Source organism: Channa argus, chromosome 6 (assembly GCF_033026475.1).
Source record: "Channa argus isolate prfri chromosome 6, Channa argus male v1.0, whole genome shotgun sequence".
Taxonomy (NCBI): Eukaryota; Metazoa; Chordata; class Actinopteri; order Anabantiformes; family Channidae; genus Channa; species Channa argus.
In genome coordinates this window covers 3,376,679-3,394,759 of record NC_090202.1, presented here as the reverse complement: position 1 = coordinate 3,394,759, position 18,081 = coordinate 3,376,679, and the positions used below count along the sequence as shown (strand labels likewise).

Below are 18,081 nucleotides of genomic sequence, written 5' to 3'. Positions count from 1 at the left end.
AATTATTCCTATAAAGGTGGTCACATAATTGTTTTGCAACTACTTTTTCAATTATTGTAGAAATAAAGGGGAGATTAGATATTAGTCTGTAATTGGCTAAAACACCTGGGTCAAGACAGGGTTTTTTAGGTAGCGGTTTAATTACAGCTACCTTATAGGCCTGTGGTACATAGCCGGTTTCTAAAGATAGATTGACTATATCTGATACGAACTTATATATTAAGGGTAAAGCTTCCTTGAGCAGTTTAGGTGGAATAGGGTCTAGCTGTTGGTTTAGATTAAATAATAATTGAAGTTAGCTCAGCAAGATCTATGGGTAAAAGTAGTCTAAGAGGGATTGGGGCCTTATTGATGATTCTAGCACTGCTGTACGTGAAGATCTATCTGTAATATTTGGGGGGATCTGGATTCTTTCTGGATTTTATTCAGAAAGAATGTCATGAAGTAATTGCTGCTTAGAGTTACCGGAATACTAGGGTCAACAGAACTATGGCTCTTAGTCAGCCTGGCTACAGTGCTGAACAGAAACCGGGGGTTGTTCTTGTTTTCTTCTATTAATGATGAACAATATGCTGTTCTGGCATCACTGAGAGCTTTTTTGTAAATTTTTTAACTATTTTTCCAGGCTAAATGAGATTCTTCTAAATTTGTGGAACGCCACTTCCTTTCTAACTTTTGTGTTGTTTGTTTTAAGTTGTCTGTTTGTGAACTATACCATGGAGATCACCTCTTCTGATTTACTGCCTTCTTTTTCAGAAGGGCAACACTATCGAGTATTGTACAAGTATTGTCGAGTATTGTATTGACAAATGGTTAAGTAAATGATGAAAGAATAATTTCTTTAAATGTTTTGACAGCTTTTTCACTTAATTTTTTCACCATAGCAGGTGCTATGGTGGAAAAATTCCACTATAGCACTATAGGACTGTTGTATAGTCCGTTATTATAAATTCAAATCAAAAAATGGTCAGACAGAAGAGAGTTGTGCGGAAATTAAATTATCTGTTTCAATTCCATACGTAAGAACAATGTCTAGGGTGTCACTAAAACAGTGAGTGGGTTTATATACATTTTGGGAAAAAACAATTAAATCTAATAATGAATTAAACACAGTGCTCAGGCAGTTACTGTCAGCATCTACATGAATGTTAAAGTCACCCACTAGAATGACTTTATCTGTACTAAACACTAAATAAGGTAGAAAATCAGAAAATTCAATCAAAAATTCTGAATAAGGGACTGGAGGCGGTACACGAAAACAAATAATAGTGGTTTTTGAGTTTTCCAGTTTGGGTGTGAAAAGTTAAGAGTAAGGCTCTCAAATGAGTTATAACTATGTTTAGGTCTAGGAATTATTGATAATTTAGAATGGAAGATTGCTGGTACTCCTCCACCTCGGCCTGTGCTTCTAGGAACATGATAATTAATATGACTTGGGGGGGTTGACTCATTTAAACGGACATATTCTTCCTGCTGCAACCAAGTTTCAGTGAGACAAAGTAAATCGAATTGATGATCACTTATTAAGTCATTTACTAACAGAGATTTAGAAGAGAGAGATCGGATATTTAATAATCCACGGTTAATAGTTTTGGGGTTTTGCTCTGTAAGAGGAGTAGTCTTAACTTTTATTAGATTATCATGACTAACTGATCTTGTTGTCGTTTTTGGTTTATGTAATTTAGTTGGTCGGGGAACAGACACAGTCTCTATAGGTATGTGGGAGTTGTGGGGGGGTGACGGTTGTAAGGACACTGCAGAGAGGCGTGTAGGACTGGATCTCTGCATCCTAGGCTCAACTCTGGATTGTCATACTTTTGGTTGTCTAATAAAACCAGCCATATACATCTAAAGTAGGATGGATGCCATCTCTCCTAATCAGCCTAGGTTTTCCCCAAAAACGTTTCCAATTGACTATGTAGCACACATAATTTGCTGGGCACCACCGAGACACCCAGCGGTTGAATGATGGCATGCAGGTGTACATGTCGTCATTGGTCAGATTTGGCAGGTGTCCAGTGAAAACTACGGAGTCCAACATTATTTTGGCAAAGTTACGCCGAGCAAGTGAGAGAAGGAGAGACAGAGGGAGAAGCCATTGCTAACGGATAACTGCTAAGCTAGTGAAGCTAATATAGGTGAAATGTGGAATTTGTAAACGTTAGCTGGTTATGTTTTACAAGAGCAGGTGCTTGTGTAATACAAGAGTATGTTGCGACTTAAGCATTAATTCTTGTGTGAAGAAATCACTTATTTATGTAAAAATAAGAGTTCTAATTATATAATTATAATCAGTAAACCGTCCTTCGGTAGAAACCCAAGCATGTGCAGATACAGGAAGTAACGCAATATGCTTACCGCACAAGTCTGCCAACAGGAATCTTAGCCTGCAGCGATTTCATCTACTAGTGCTGTGTGTCACATGTTGAAATGTCCTTGAGCAAGACACTGAATCCCAACTTAGTTGCTCCCGGTGAGTATTGGCCAGCTGCATAGCAGCTCCCCCATTTGTGTGTAAGAGTGTGTGTGATTGTGAGTGCAAATGGGTGAATGAGAAGCAGTGTAAAACTCTTTAAGTGCCAATAGGTAGAAAATCGCAATATAAATGCAGATCATTTACCATCATCATCCATCTCTCTGGCTCACCAAGCTGTACAAATCCACCTCTCCCTCCTTATTGTACAACCTACAGCATAGTCCTCATATGCTCTTTGTTTGGCCTTTTGCCACCTCTACCGTCAACTCACGCTGCATCTCTCTGTACTCCTGTCTACTCTCTTCAGTCCTCTCAGTGTCGGACTTTTTCTTACCTAACCTCTTTTTCTGTATACACTCCTGAACTTCTTCGTTCCACAAACAAGTCTTCTTGTCCACTTTCCTCTATCCCGATGACACATAGATTAGCTTCCATCCAGTCTCCCTGATTACATTAGTTGTAGTTGTCTAATCATCTGGAGGCACCTTCTGATCACCCAGAGCCTGACTCAACTCCTCTTTAAAAGCTACACAACATTGTTTCTTTTTAAACTTCCACAAAGTTGTCCTCTGCTGTGCCTTAGTCCTCTTCGTCTTCCCAACCACCACTGTCATTTTACACACCACCATCCTGTGTTGTCTGGCTATGCTCTCCCCTACCAATACTTTGCACTCACTGATCTCTGTCAAATTACGTCGGCAGAAGATGGAGTCTACCTGATTGAGACTTCAGCTCTGAATTTCATAGTTATTTCTCACAAGTTTAGGAGCAAGCTGAACACTCTGGGCTTTGGGTACTCCCTGTGCTCATGGATCATGAATTTTCTGAGAGACAGACCCCACCATGTGAGACCAGGAATGTATACCTAATCCACTCTCATCATAAACACAAGAACCCCACAGGGCTGTGTGTTGAGCCCTCCGCTCTTCACACTATTTACATTCATTGCAAAATACTGTTACTTAAAGTATTTTGTACAATCCTCCTCCATATTACCATACCCACCTGTACCTTCAGATCTTCATCGTCTATCTGACTCACTGTCCCTTCTGCTCGCCTCATTACTATGGGGGACAGGGCATTCAGTTGCTCTGCCCCCTAACTAATTCCCTCCCGCCTGACCTTTGTAATATCAATTCACTCCCTGAATTCAAATCCGAGCTCAAACTTGACTTCAGACATCTTTAGGTAAATGCATTGATTCATTCGTTAAAGACACGTTGCAGTGATTTATAATCCAAAAAACCTTTGTTACATTTTTGCAAATATTTTGTTTGATCTTGTAGTTTAGTTGCTTATGAACTGCTTAGTGTACCCTGTGTATGATGACAATAAAGATGATTCATTCACATTGCCAGTCCAGACTTGCAACAAAAGAAGTGACTGCCTTGATCTCAGTTTGTCAAAACAAAGTGTACACGGCTCAGAGAACGTATTTACCTACTTCTAAATAGCATAACCAATAGTTGACATAGTAGTAGTAGCTCCCAGCAACCTCCCTATTGTGAGTGAATTTCAGCAGTGAAGTAAAACCGCCGCTTTGGAGGGTTGAATTTTATCTTTTTTTCCTGTAGTTTTCTCAAAAAGAATATGAAATAGAATAAGCTAAACTAGCAGCAGTATGAAACTACAACACTACAACTCCCATCTCACGTTTAAATTTCACACATACACACTTAAAGTTTAATGTTTTTTTTTTAAGTTTTCCAAATATGAATTAGACAAAAAAATGGTTGTTTTGTTTTTTTTATGCTGTAATACAGAATGAATGCCGTTTATTATCATTTGTGTTTCCCTTTCTTGTTTATGTCTTTTAAGTTAACCTTCAAAACCCCTGCACCACTTATATTGTATGCAATTGGAGGCAACTCTTTGCATTTTTTTCTTAATAGATTGGATGTTTTCCTAAAAGGATCTTTATACACAACCGTATCAAAGCTAAATTTTAGATACTGACCTGTATTGATTTGTATAGTTTGATTTAGTTAGTTTGGTCATTTCAATTTTAAAGGGGTTGTAAATCTAGATCAAGTACATTTGAGCACGCCATACTCAACCTGAATCATATAAAATGTAATTTCCCAAAAAACTAAAATTGTGGCCAGTAAAAATGCTGAGTGGATAGTACATTTAAAAGACTACTGGCCAGAGTGGCTGGTGACCAAAACATTTTAATGTCAACCAAATCACAACCAAACAGAACAATTTGTGTAAACAAAGTCGGTTTGTTAATGCACCCCAAGCTCTCCTAGCAAATTCCTTACTAATTGCACAGTTGTTTACACAGCCACTTTCTGAACAGTGCCCTGTTTTTCATACATATATTTACATTTTAAGCAAATACATTTAGCCCATTTTTCACATGCAAAGGAATTCTGAAATTCTCCTCACTGGAAGGGGTTTATGTAGGAACGCAAAGTGAGACACTCCCATCATTACCTGGTATTTATTCTTTGTGCCCCCTAGTACAATGTCTATATTATTTGCATGAGCTTGTGCTTGCAGCCCTCTGCTATCTGTCTTTTGTCTTAGCACAGAGACAATGGCACACCTGCTAATCAAGCAGAGCATCTAGTTATCCCAGATAAATAAAACCAGCTTTTCTTATCCACTCCTGAAGTGGCTTTAAAGAACTGATAAATATCTACATAACCTGATCCACAATTAGAACATGCTGCATTAATGATTTAATATTGGATCTGTTAAGCCATGTATAAAGAATGGGATCTAGGAATTTTGGCTCAAGACAACTATTTAACCAAATTCATTCAAATTTTTTTAATTAAACCTGTGTCTTGTTGATCTTAATATTATCTGATTTATCCTATCCCCAACCCTAGGGTTAGGGATAGATTATTGATAACTGATGCTCAATTATCCCATAAAAGTTGCCACTTCTGCATTATTTTAAAATTTTATAAAATAAAAAGAAAACATAAATTACTAGCTAGTGGCATGCAAGGATCGTAACGCACATACATAAGGCAAATCTGTTCAATTATTATTGAATATCACATCAGCTAATTCTACTTGAATAACCGTGAATACTGTGAATAACACACTGGCACTGTTTGAGTGATTTTTTTAAAGTCAAGATAGTTTTAACCCACACCTCCATTCATGTTTCTTTGATTGTATTATAGGTTACCTAATGTGTTTAATCTGTAGACCATGCTTATAAAGATGAATCATTGCCATCACATTTAACAGTATCCATTCTGCCAGAAGAGTGGTCAAATACCCACTTATATTTCTGCCAGAAATGTGTTGATGGCTACCAAAAGCTAAGTATGAAACTTGCTAAGAGAAATCAATAAAGGAGTTTTCAAACCTACCTCATTTAGTTTGATTCAATCTTTGGCTCGTTTATACCTTGGTGCACTTAGTTTACAGCAATTGCACTGAAGTGTGAAATAAATTTAGTTTATCAGTTTAAACGACTTGATGTAACTTCACATTTGCTAATGTTAATAGAAATCATTCTCTGTCATTCTCGCTCTTGATTTGGTTTCTTCCCCACCTCTTCTTTTAACAAATTCTCATGTTTACCTGCTTTTGTGAATATCTTCAACAAATCTTCAAGAAATGTTAATATGCCTCTGTATCTGTGTCCAGAGGAAGATCAACCTGGAAGAGCAAACATTCAGGAAGAGAATGAACAACACAATGAGCAAGTATCATGGTAAGATCCAGTCATTTCAAAAATGGGCTTTAAATAAGTTCTGTTAAAAAGCTGATCATAATTGTAATTGTATAGGTGCAATGCAAAGGTTTTGCATATTATTGAATATAACTATGCTCAGTAAGCAATAAAGACATCTAATCTATGCGTGCAACCTTAAATGGTACATAAGCTGCACTTCTATGGTGTTTCTTCTTTATTAGTACTCACTTTGCAGTTGCTTCTTACACATAACATACTCATGATGGCAGCTGCTGTGCAAGGCATTGGTCTTCCTAATACGTTTGGGTTTAGTTAGAATTTTATCAAGTCAGGCCATTTTGTTTATCAATTGTGTTTTTGATTCCAAAGTTAAAAACACGTAACAAAGTTATTTCTTTTATTTGTTCCTCTTTCTAATTCTTGTGTGGATTTGTTTATTACTGCAACCTATGAGACAGTACTTCGTGCTCTCAGATCATAGGTGGGAGTAAAGAGCAAATCTGCACCAGAATGAGGACAAGATAATCCTGCATTTCGCAAAGGTGAGATTTTTTGCATTGAAAGCTTTTTAGACATTTTGGTCCACAAATACAAGAGAAGAGACTTGAGTCTAGGGGTTGGTTCTGCTAAAATGCTTTAGTTTTTATAGGCTGCAGCCTATGACCTCACCAGTAGGGGGCCTTGCTGAGCCACACAGATGTTTAATTTAGTTTTAATTAATTTTATAATTATTAAAAATGATTGCCATGCCTTTAACATGCCAACCAATAAATAATGCTAAAGACAGATTAAAGATGGCGTATAGTAAGCAAACACTTAAGGAAACAAATACATTTACAGTGCAATTCAAGAAAAGAACTGATGCTCTGCAGTTATACAGCACTTTTCTACCTATTGGTTCTCAAAGTGCTTTACTCTGCTTCTCATTCACCATTATCACTCACAATCACACACACTCAGACACTGATGGTGGAGCTGCTATTCAGCTGGCCTACACTCACCAGGAGTAACTAAGTTGGGGTTCAGTGTCTTGCTCAAGGACAGTTTGGCATGTGGCCGGAGTAGCTATGGCTATGGTGACGCAGATCAGTGAGATTTGATTTTTTCTTTTTTTTCTTTTCTAATTGAAGCAGAAAAGTACCTGGTGAGTTAAAATGTTATTATTTTGCGTGCTTTCATTCAACTTTGTTATTGCTTGTGTGCCTAGCTGTGAGCAATCTGGTACAGGTTTTCATCAAGGATGTCTCTGTACATTGCTGCATTCATCTTTCCCTCGATCATGACTAGTCTCCCAGTTCCTGCCATTGAAAAAAACACCCCCACAGCATGATAATGCCACCACCATGCTTTACTGTAGCTAGTACTGTATAGTATTGGCCAGGTGGTTAAAAGTGCCTGCTTTCCTCCAGACATGACACTTGGCATTCAAGCCAAAGAGTTCAATCTTTGTTTCATCAGACCGAAGAATTTTCTTTCTCATTTTCTGAGAATCCTTCATGTGCCTGATAATTGGTTTCTTTCTGGCCATTCTTCCATACAGCCCTGATTGGTGGAGAGCTGCAGAGATGGTTGTTCTTCTGGAAGGTTCTCCTTTCTCCACAGAGAAATGCAAACTGCAGGCAGGATGGCAGATGACTTTCATTTTTATAATCAAAGCTTGGTGCACAGCCTCTGTTATCATTAGAAGACAACACTTACCTAACCTGGAACTTCTTATGGCTAAGTGTTGAAACTTTTATCTAAAAAGATCAAACATTTACAGGTTATATACCAACTTTATTGTCATATGGCCAACGCATTTCGGCCTGTAGCCATCATCAGGGTCTGTTCAGGATCTGACCCCTTTATCTGCACAGAGAATTTACATCAACAATAGGTACTGCTGTGTACATCCTGACTGACATATTCTGCTTTTTTTCAAACACATGTAACAGATAACGGGAAATCATTTGAGTCAGAGGAGAAACTCCACTGGATTTCAGTCAGGTGCAGCATCACAGATAAATCATGCTGTGTTTTGGTTACAGTTGTAGCAGTCAACTGATAGAAATGTCATCAACACACCCATTTGCTCACTTTAAATCCTCCGGACAATTCAGGACAGAGCACCACAAACAGTCTCACATACATAATACAGACTTTGTACTATGTGGTTCACAGGATAAATACTTTGTCTCACATACTTTGAAAAACTTAGATAAATTTCAGGATTCAAATGCATGTGTGAAAGGCGCTAAATATTTGAGATCCATCTGGTGTGCTATGCCTGTTCAGGTAGAAAATATTTGTCCATTTACCATAGTTTACATTATACACATAAACTTTATATGACATGCATAATATACAGTTCTTAATAAGGGTTCATCAATTTTAGTCAATGCACTGATCAAGTAACCAGTGTCATCAATGCAAAAAAGGTAAAAGTGATAGAAATGTCATCAACATACCCATTCACAACTGAACACGTCTTAATGCATTTCCGTAAAAGCACTCTTGAAAATGTCCTCTAGTGAAACCATTTCTGGACCCCTCCACTTTGCTTATCAGCCTCAACTGGGAGTGGAGGATACCTTCATCTACCTGCTACACCGTATCAGGGAAACTGTGGCGCAGGAAGGTAGAGTGGTCGTCCACAAATTTCGTAATTTTGGTTCGATCCCCGGCTCTTCTGGTCACAGTGTCTTTGCCTTGAGCAAGACACTGAATCCCAACTTAGTTGAGGGTTGGTCAGCTGCATAACAGCTCTGTGTAAAGTGTAAAGCACTTTGAGTGCTAATAGGTAGAAAAGTGCCATATAAGTGCAGACTATTTACCATCTACACCCACCTGGAAAAACCTGGGGGGTCTGTGAGCATTATGTTCTTTGACTTCTCTAGTGCTTTTAACGCAATTCAGCCTTACCCACTGGGGAAAAAATTAAAGAGCATGCCTGTTGACACCCTCATGGTTGCCTCGATCTTGGACTACCTCACAGACCATCCCCAGTACGTTCCCCTGCCGAAATGTCCCAAGGGACAGTTCTATCTCCCTTTCTCTTCACCCTGTATACCTCAGTCTTCAGGTGCAAATTAGAGGTCCTGACAACTTTAGAAGTTTTCTGATTACTCTGCGGTAGTAGGATCTATCATGTTATCGGTCAATGGTGGACAGTTTTGTTAACTGGTGTGAGCACAATCATCTCTAACTCAACATCAGTAAAACAAAGGAACTGGTGGTGGACTTCAGATGGTCTGGGACTCCTGTCACTTCTTTCTCTATACAGGTAAAGGGGTCAGAGGTGGTTTCGGAATACAAATACCTGGGTGAACGCCTGGAATATAAACTGGACTGGTCAGTTAATGCAGCATCAATCTACAGGAAAACAGAGCAGGCAGTATTTTCTAAGGAGACACTATTCGAGTTGTCAGTTTCTGTGGTCATAACTGTACATGTAAGTGAAAAAAAATAGAAGTTGTTAATCAAAATAGTCATCCATCGACAGGGGCGTGAGGGGGTTGGAGCTTATCCCAGCAGCTTGAGAGGCAGGGTACACCCTGGAGAGGTCTCCAGTCTATTTAAAGGCCAACACAGGGAGACATACACAGGCAGACAACCACTCACACTCACTTTCACACCTATGGGCAAGTTAGAGTCACATGTCTTTGGACTGTACCCGGAGGAAACTCACACAAGCAGGTGAAGAACATGCAAACGCTACATAGAAAGGCCACGGTGAAAAACAGAAATAACCGGCAGAAAAATGGTAATTAGAGCTCTGCCAGCAGTCACGCCTTTGCCACTTATCTTTTTACCACAGGGAGCTCCTTAACTAATGTATAATTGAACATGGTCTAGCAGAAGCTGGCTTTATGGACGCTAACCATTCAGCCTTTTCCACCTGAACAATTCGTAAAATACTGATTTTGATCGCAGGCTTTTAAATTAAATCATATCAAAAGCATATCATAGCATACTTTTGTGTTTTGATAATCGTCAAATCAACTGCCTAGAGAATTTATGAAAGATTTTATTGTGACAATGCTTGTGAGATACACTTTGGTCTGGAAGAAAATCATGTCATTAAGTTTACACTTATTTTTATGGACCCTAGTTTCCCCAAGTGGGTAGAAATTTTTAAAACACGAGACTGATAGCTGTAAATTCACACATTAAAAAGCACATCTCATAGATCTGTAGTTCTGGGGTGTGTTGTCTTGAACACATAATTTACACATACTAGACAGTAGTGAAAAGCAGCAGTGGAAAAGACAATGAGGCTTTCTTCCTAAGATAAATGAGCTTTTGAAAGACTATGAAGTGATTCAAAGGAAAATGGATATTATTAAAAAGAAAATTAAAGGAGTAGTAAAGTGGAAGGCTTGTATTGGGCAAGAAATACAATAAAGTATTGATTTGGAAATTGGTATAATAAATCACTGATGGCTTGAGGAAAAAATACAAATGGGCTATGCAAGCTCCTCCAACAACTTTGATCCTGTTGTTTCTGTGGAAATACCACATGAAGAAGAAAACTTTGAGCCTACTCCAGCAGTGGTGGAGATAGAACCGTCTTCAATCTAAGACCAGAAGTGGTGAATGGGGGAGCAGGCTCAAAGATGCTAAGAATGCACAGCCCAACTCGCAAATGCAGTGGGAGCTTTCTGTCTCTCCATGGCTCATTCAAATGGCTAGCACCACTCCTGGTCTTAGATCGTAAAATGTAAATAAACCCACTCACTGTTTTAGTCACACGTTAGACCTTGTTCTTACGTATTGAAATGGTCTGACCATTTTCTAATAACATTAGAATTTACAATAAAGGACTATACAGCTGTTAGGGAAAAATTCCAGTATAGCAGGTGCTTAAGTGAAAAAGCTGTAAACAAATTTAAAGAAATTATTCTTTCATCATTTGCTTCACCATATGTCAATACAATGGAAAATAGCCAATGTTAATGTTACTCCTGCCCAAGTTGATTATCTTGTTGATAATTCTGCAGCCTCACTACGAAAAATAATTAATAGGTTGCCTCCATATTTGGGCCCAAAAATCTCAGAAATATGATGTCCAACCATATTGTTATGCTACTCTGGCCTCCAGTACAACTGCAAGGAACCTTGGAGTTGTTTTTGACCAGCATTTGTCCTTTACCTCACATATAAAACAAATCTCTAGAACAGCCTTTTTCCACCTAGTAAACATTGCCAAAATCAGGAGCATCCTGTCTCAAAGTGATGCCGAAAAACTAGTCTATGCATTTGTTACTTCTAGGTTGGACTACTGTAATTCCCTACTTTCAGGATGTCCCAGTAACTCCCTAAAGAGCCTGCAATTAATCCAAAATGTGGCCGCAAGAGTGCTGACTGGAACTAGCAAGAGAGATCATATTTCACCTTCACTAGCTTTTCTCCATTGGCTTCCCATTAAATTTAGAATAGAATTTAAAACCCTGCTTCTTACATATAAAGCTCTGAATGTTCAGGCTCCATCATATGTAGAAGACCTCATAGCACCATGTCATCCCAGAATTTACAAAGGTTGAATAGGAGGTAAAGCCTTTAGCTATCCAGTTCCCAGTTCTGATTCGGGAAGCAGACACACTCTCTACTTTTAAGTCTAGGCTTAAAACCTTCCTCTTTACCAAAGCTTATACTTAGCTATAGTTATGCTGCTATAGGCTTAGACTGCCGGAGGACCACCCCCCAATGCACTGAGCTCCTTTCCTCCTCTTGTCCCTCTCTCCTCTCCTCTCATCCCACAATTGTCACCACTGTATGACATTAACTATGTGGGTTTTCTCCCATAGTTGTCTTTCTCTCTCTCTCCCTTTCTGTAGGTGTCCCCAGGCTTTGAAGCTGTGTGTTTTCCAGTGTGCAGGGAGTTTTTCCTCTCCACTGTTGCCTAGGGCTTGCTCAAGGGGGAATTGTTGGGTTCTCTCTTTATAGTCTTGACTTTATTCTGTAAAGTGCCTTGAGATTACTTTGTTGTGAATTGGCGCTATATAAATAAAGTGGAATTGACTTTAATTCAATGTAAATTGATGGACATACTGTAATCTAAGAACTTTATTGTTACAGTTCCTTAATTTCATCTTGTGAAATGAAGGTGATTTGCTGTGAAATCAAATTCTCATGATGATATAATAGAATTAGACTATTTATGCTTTGGGTATTTGTTTCTTAGTTAACCCTACTTCATTTCCTGTCCTGGACTTTTATTTTCTAGTCACTCTTCCTCGCTTCCTGTCCTTTAGTAGTAGTTTGTGCTTTACTCACCTTGTTAGTACTGATTAGTTTCAACTATTCCCCTGTGTATTTAAACCCAGTTCTTCCCACGGTTCCTCAACAGAGTGTCATCTGTTTGCACCATGCTTTTTTTTTCAAGATAGTGAGGTTGTTTTATTCTGTTTCTTGAAAGATTTCTAGTTTCTGAGGACTTATAGGCCTGCTGAACCTGGTTGTACTGATCTGTCTGTACTTGTGCTTACCCGCACATAGTCCTATTTGTTGGACTGGTTTGCCTTGCTTTCCTCTTGGTCTGAAGTTTGGTCCTTTTGTTAGACACTCCATTTTGTCTTGTTTGTTAGACTCTTGTTGCGTAGTCGGTTGTTTTTTTTTTTAAATTGTTTTTCTCTGTTTTATTCTGTTCGGTCTGGTATATACTCACTTTTTAGTTTATTGGCAAATTCAAATTGTTAATATGTATGCACCTTTTGTTGGTTAGTTAAATCATACTTTAAGATAGTTTTTCACCTCGTTCATTAGTTTTTTTTTTCTGCTCAGTCGGTGTAGTATGCACAAGTTTGCTTTTTGTTTTATTTTACAGTTTTGCTTAGTGTGTGGTGTGTTGGTGTGTCTTTTTGCAGTTCTTAAGTTATTTTTCTGTTGTCTTTGCCCTCTGTTTAGTTCAGTAAATCCTTTTCCCATCTTATCACCTCTTGCCATCTCCACACTTAGATACCCAACTCTTTACACATCTAAGACGATGCAATGGCTCACGTAGAGTCAGAATCTTGAACAAAAATTTGAAAAACAAAGATTTGAAGCTATAATAAAATATACTTGACAGTACAGTTGCGAAGTGGTTAGCTCTATCACCTTACAGCCAGAAGGTGCTTCACTTTGAATTCACCCACCAGATTTTTGTGAGCGTGAATGGTTGTCTGTCTACTTAAGTCACAATAGTGAATAATTTATTACCTGTACCCTGTCTCTTGCACAGTGATAGCAGGGAAACCACATTTCACCTACCTTTGACGATACTTTTCTTATAGTCACTTTTGTTGAAAAGAGTTCCCAAGAGTTTGAAACACTGGGCATTTTTAACTTTCAAAAGCTTCTAGTAAGGTACTAACTACTGTATATTTTGGTTCATTGTTTTACTTTGGAATGAAAAGCTAACCATCCTTACTGTCTTTTGCATTTCAGACTTTTCTCCTTTGCAGTACCTGCAGGTCCTGTCACCCCCATTTTTCACCTGCCACAAGGAGAAGAAAGGATTATTCCCAGCACTGGAATAGTTGTTTTGAAATGTGTTATCTCTTATATTTTTTTGTCTTATTTTTTAAATGTAAGGAATTGCATTAGTATTTACTAGTATTTTACAGTTTCCTCAAATTACCTGAGAGGAACATTGTTGTAGAAATGATCTACCCATATGAAACCTTTTTATTTTTTCAGTTCTATACAGTGGTGTCTCTGCTTGAGATCCCTCAGGCAAGGTTTTATGATCCAAAGTGTGTACATGCTCCTTTATATACAGTGAACCAAACTTTTTTACTGATTTTTGTTTTTAAAATTAGATTATATTTTTTTTGGTTTTGGACTGTCAGAGGTTAGCTGACATTCTTATGTCTAAGATTTCGCCCAAATTTCCAGACTTGTCCACGACCATAATAACTAGTTTAAATAACCCAGTTCTTGGAAAGGATTGTTTTTTGGAATACTACAATTTTTGAAGCAGTTTCCTGCTTCCTACTTTTGTTTAACAAGTTAAAATAATGTTATTCAGACTGTTTTAGCACCACATACTGCACAGTTATAGGTAAAAGCTGTGATGAGCTATGTTGAATGTTAAACAAGTCATGAAGGATAAAACTTGCTTGTTTAGACTCCAAAATGTATGTTCACTCTAACCAGCATGGACGAATGCTATCGTAATGTTATTTAAATAACAGGACATTATTAGACACAAAAAGATAACGTAAGAGAAAAGTTTAATCGCCTCCAAGTGTTTTTGTGGGCTGTCAGTTTTAAAAACCTTATCAAATGTAGCCAACCCAACGCCATTGTCTAAAGGATGCAGTTATAGAGGTGGCAGATCTCCACAGGTATCACTACAATTTTATTTTTAAGTAAGCCTTATCAGTTTACTATGTATGCTGTGAAAACAGAGAAAGAATAAATAACTATATGCTGTTTAAAAAAAGACGTGGCTGCCAGTTTTCAAAATGCAACTCTCTCTATTGATGAGTCCTTGCATTTTGATGGTCAAATCCTGTATTACACTTTCTGTACCTGCACACTGCTTCAGTTTTTTGGAGGGTTTGCACTGTATTTGTGTGAAAAATCTGACCTCATCCATTGACAGAAACTAGTACTCTACAGTGCATCCAGTAAGTATTCCTAGTGTTTAACTTTTTAACATTTTGTTATGTTAGAACATTATTTCAAAATGGAATAAATTCATTATTTAAAAATTTTCTTCAATTCAATTTGTTCATTCAATCTGTTGAATGGCTCCCCCACTCAAGGACATTCACAGAGTTGTCCCATAGCAACTGCTTTGTTATCTTGGCTGTGTGCTTAAGGTTGTTATCCTGTTGAAAGATAAACCGTCACCCCAGTGTGGTGTCCAGAGCGCTTTGAAACAGGTTTTCATAAAGGATGTCTCTGTAAATTGCTGCATTCATCTTTCCCTGACTATTCTCCCAGTTCCTGCTGCTGAAAAATATCCCCACAGCATGATGCTGCCACCACCATGCTTTATTGTAGGGATGGTATTGTTTGGGTGATGAGTGGTGCCAATTCAATCTTTGTTTCATCAGACCAGAGAATTTTGTTTCTTATGGTCTGAGAGTCCTTCAGGTGGGCTTTCATGTGTCTTTTACAGAGGAGTGGTTTCTATCTGCCCACTCTACCATACAGAGAAACTGAAGCTCTTTCAGAGTGACCATCAGGTTCTTGGTCACCTCCTTGACTAAGACCCTTCTCTCTCTATCACTCAGTTTGTCTTGCCAGCCTGCTTTAAGAGGGGTCCTGGTGTTTCCAAACTTCTTCCATTTACAGATAGTGGAGGTCAATGTACTCAATGGGACCTTCAATGCTGCAGAAATGTTTCTGTACCCTTCCCCAGATCTGTGCCTCAATACAATCCTGTCTTGGAGTTCTACAGACAATTTCTTTGGACTTTGCACTTATTTAGCTCTTTTCTACCAATTGGCACTCAAAGCACTTTACACTGCTTCTTATTCACTCACACACCAGTGGGGGAGATAGTGGAGTGTGGCCAAAACTTAATGAGACTAGTTAACCAACTAAGTTGGGGTTCAGTGTCTTGCTCAAGGACAGTTCGACGTGTGACCAGAGCATCCAGGAATCGAACCAACAACTGCGAGATTGGTGGATGATCGCTTTACCTTCCTGCGCCACAGTCTCCCCATGCACTGTCCAATCAACTGAATTGGTCATTATGGGGTATTGTTTGTAGAATTTTGAGAAAATTAATGAATTTGATCTATTTTGGTATAAGGCAAAAAAAATTGAGTGCTCGGAATACTTTTTGGATGAATTGTATATCCACTGTCCTCGATTTTTCTTGTATTGAACATGCCAAAAGACATTTTAAATCTCATAAATAAAGATGCAGGCATTTATAGGGTCATACATTTTCACTGCACTGTGTTTGTGGTGTCGTGCTGGTGGCATTAGGAATGAAGTGTGTTTTAATGTGGATCATAAAATCAAGCTTTCTGTTCTTCTTTCAGCCACCAGATATTGCAAACCTGCTTCCTCATCCCCCCATACTGAAACCTACTGTATATGGATGACATGACAGCTTCTTGGTGAACACTAATTTTAGATATGATATATCGTACAGAAACTGTTATATCCCTGTGTTGACTTTGTCAGGTGAAGTGGTAGACATAGCGTATTCTCCGTTTCTTTAGAATTATGGATGAGATTACATTACTTTTTCATACTTATTCAGTCATCCTTTCTTCTGACATTTTCCTAAGCAACTAAAATGCAATGGTAAATTCTTTTGTAGGGAACATATTTGATGTTTGGATTATACAGTTGTGCTCATAAGTGTACATACGGTAGCAGAATGTGTGAAATATTGTCAATTTTTACAAAAAATATGATTAACCTTCAATCAAAAACTTTTCTCTCCAGAGTTAGTGGTCAGGCAACACTATGTATTATTACACAATTGTTTGCTCTTTTTAAACCATAATGACAAGTGGAACCATCCAAATGGCCATGATCGAAAGTTTACACACCATTGTAGTTTTGGCCTGATAATACAGTGTATTATCGTACACATGTACACGTGCAAGTTTAAATGGCTAGAAAGGGTAACTGTCAACACCTTTGACCTGTTAGCTTGTAATTATAGTCTGTTTTATAAAAAGTCGGACCTTGACAGCTCTTGACAGACCCCTGCACATTTCATCTAGTGCAGCACTGACTTAGGGGTGACTGTGGAGCAGGAAGATAATGTGGTTGTCCACAATCCCTCAGTTGTTGATTTGATCCCTGGCTCTTCCGGTCAAGTGTGTTATGCTTTGCCTGAAGAATGGTGCACATTATAAAAATGCTGCCAGGTTAATTAAGCTTATTTGCACAACTGTATCCTACTATATATTCTTTTTGGAATGATTTGCCAGAGTAGAATAAATGAGATGCCCATTTTAGTGCTAAGGTACGATGCGTTTTTTAGCTTTAAGCTGATAAGGAAGCATGGCTGAATTTCTTTTTTGGTCTACTCAAGAGCTGAACAACTGGTGAGAGAAACAGTTGTAGAAGCACTGCACAGTTTACAGTGAATATGCTTATGGTGTTGTAAGAAAGTATTGTATGTTCCATTGAGCAAGAAAAAACTAGATCACGGGCTTGAAGCTTCCCTGTCATTTCACATGGATATTACGTCTAGCAATGATTTGACCTAACAAAGTTAAATTAAGGTTTTATGAGCTCTATAGATGCTCAACAACTTCTTTTATAAAATGTGATGGCAAGTAATGTTTCCCTCTGCAGTTGTGTAATGATTGCTTGTGACTAATGTGTTTTGATTAAAATCCAATTTAAATGAACCCACAAATCTTCTTTAAACAGGCCAGTTTCTGAGTCATTGAAATAATTGTGTTGTACTTTGTCAGATTTTTTTGTGAATTATATTTTGAAATATATTTACACAATTAAAGTTTTTTTTTCTTTAAACTAAAAGTTTTGCATTTTTGTATGCTCTTATAACTTCAAGTGTGTATACACACATACACTCATTTTACGCATCATTTTTAATTAAAAACCTTTATTGTCATTGCACACACAGTTGTACAATGAAAATTAGTGGAGCAGCTCCCATCAATGCACTTATTTGAATATAAGTAAAAAGTATCACATTAAAAGGAACTCAGTGGTTACACACACTTATTGTCCTTTTCTATAAGAGCTGGACATGTCCCCGACAATCACTCTTATAAGATTAAGAGTCTGACTGCCCATGGATAAAAGCTTTTAAGTCTGTTTGTCAGAATCCTGATACTCCTGTACATCCTGCATGAGGGCTGAAGGTTTACCAGAGCCTGGGCAGGATGTGATAGGTCTGATACTATCTTTCTTGCCCTAGTGATATAGTGGAAATTGGCAATGTTTTCCAAGCAAAGAAGGGGGCAGCCAATGATTTTCTGTGCTGTTCTTATCACCCTCTGCAGGGCTTTCTATTGTGGCGTGACAA

The 18,081-nt window shown here is 38.1% G+C and overlaps 1 protein-coding gene across 4 annotated transcripts in view; it reads left to right on the top strand.

Annotated features, from left to right (window-relative positions):
- cuedc1b (CUE domain containing 1b) overlaps nucleotides 1–17,437 on the top strand; it is a 55,850-nt gene extending 38,413 nt beyond the window's left edge. For 2 of the 4 annotated variants that reach the window (XM_067506585.1, XM_067506582.1), the window contains one exon: nucleotides 13,548–17,437. In XM_067506585.1, the coding sequence (XP_067362686.1) occupies nucleotides 13,548–13,639 (92 nt within the window). In that variant the 3' untranslated portion in view covers nucleotides 13,640–17,437. Of the gene's footprint in view, nucleotides 1–6,091; nucleotides 6,159–13,547 lie in introns of all 4 variants that reach the window. The other 2 variants (XR_010914575.1, XM_067506583.1) reach the window with 2 other exon arrangements.
- The last annotated feature ends 644 nt before the right edge of the window (nucleotides 17,438–18,081 follow it).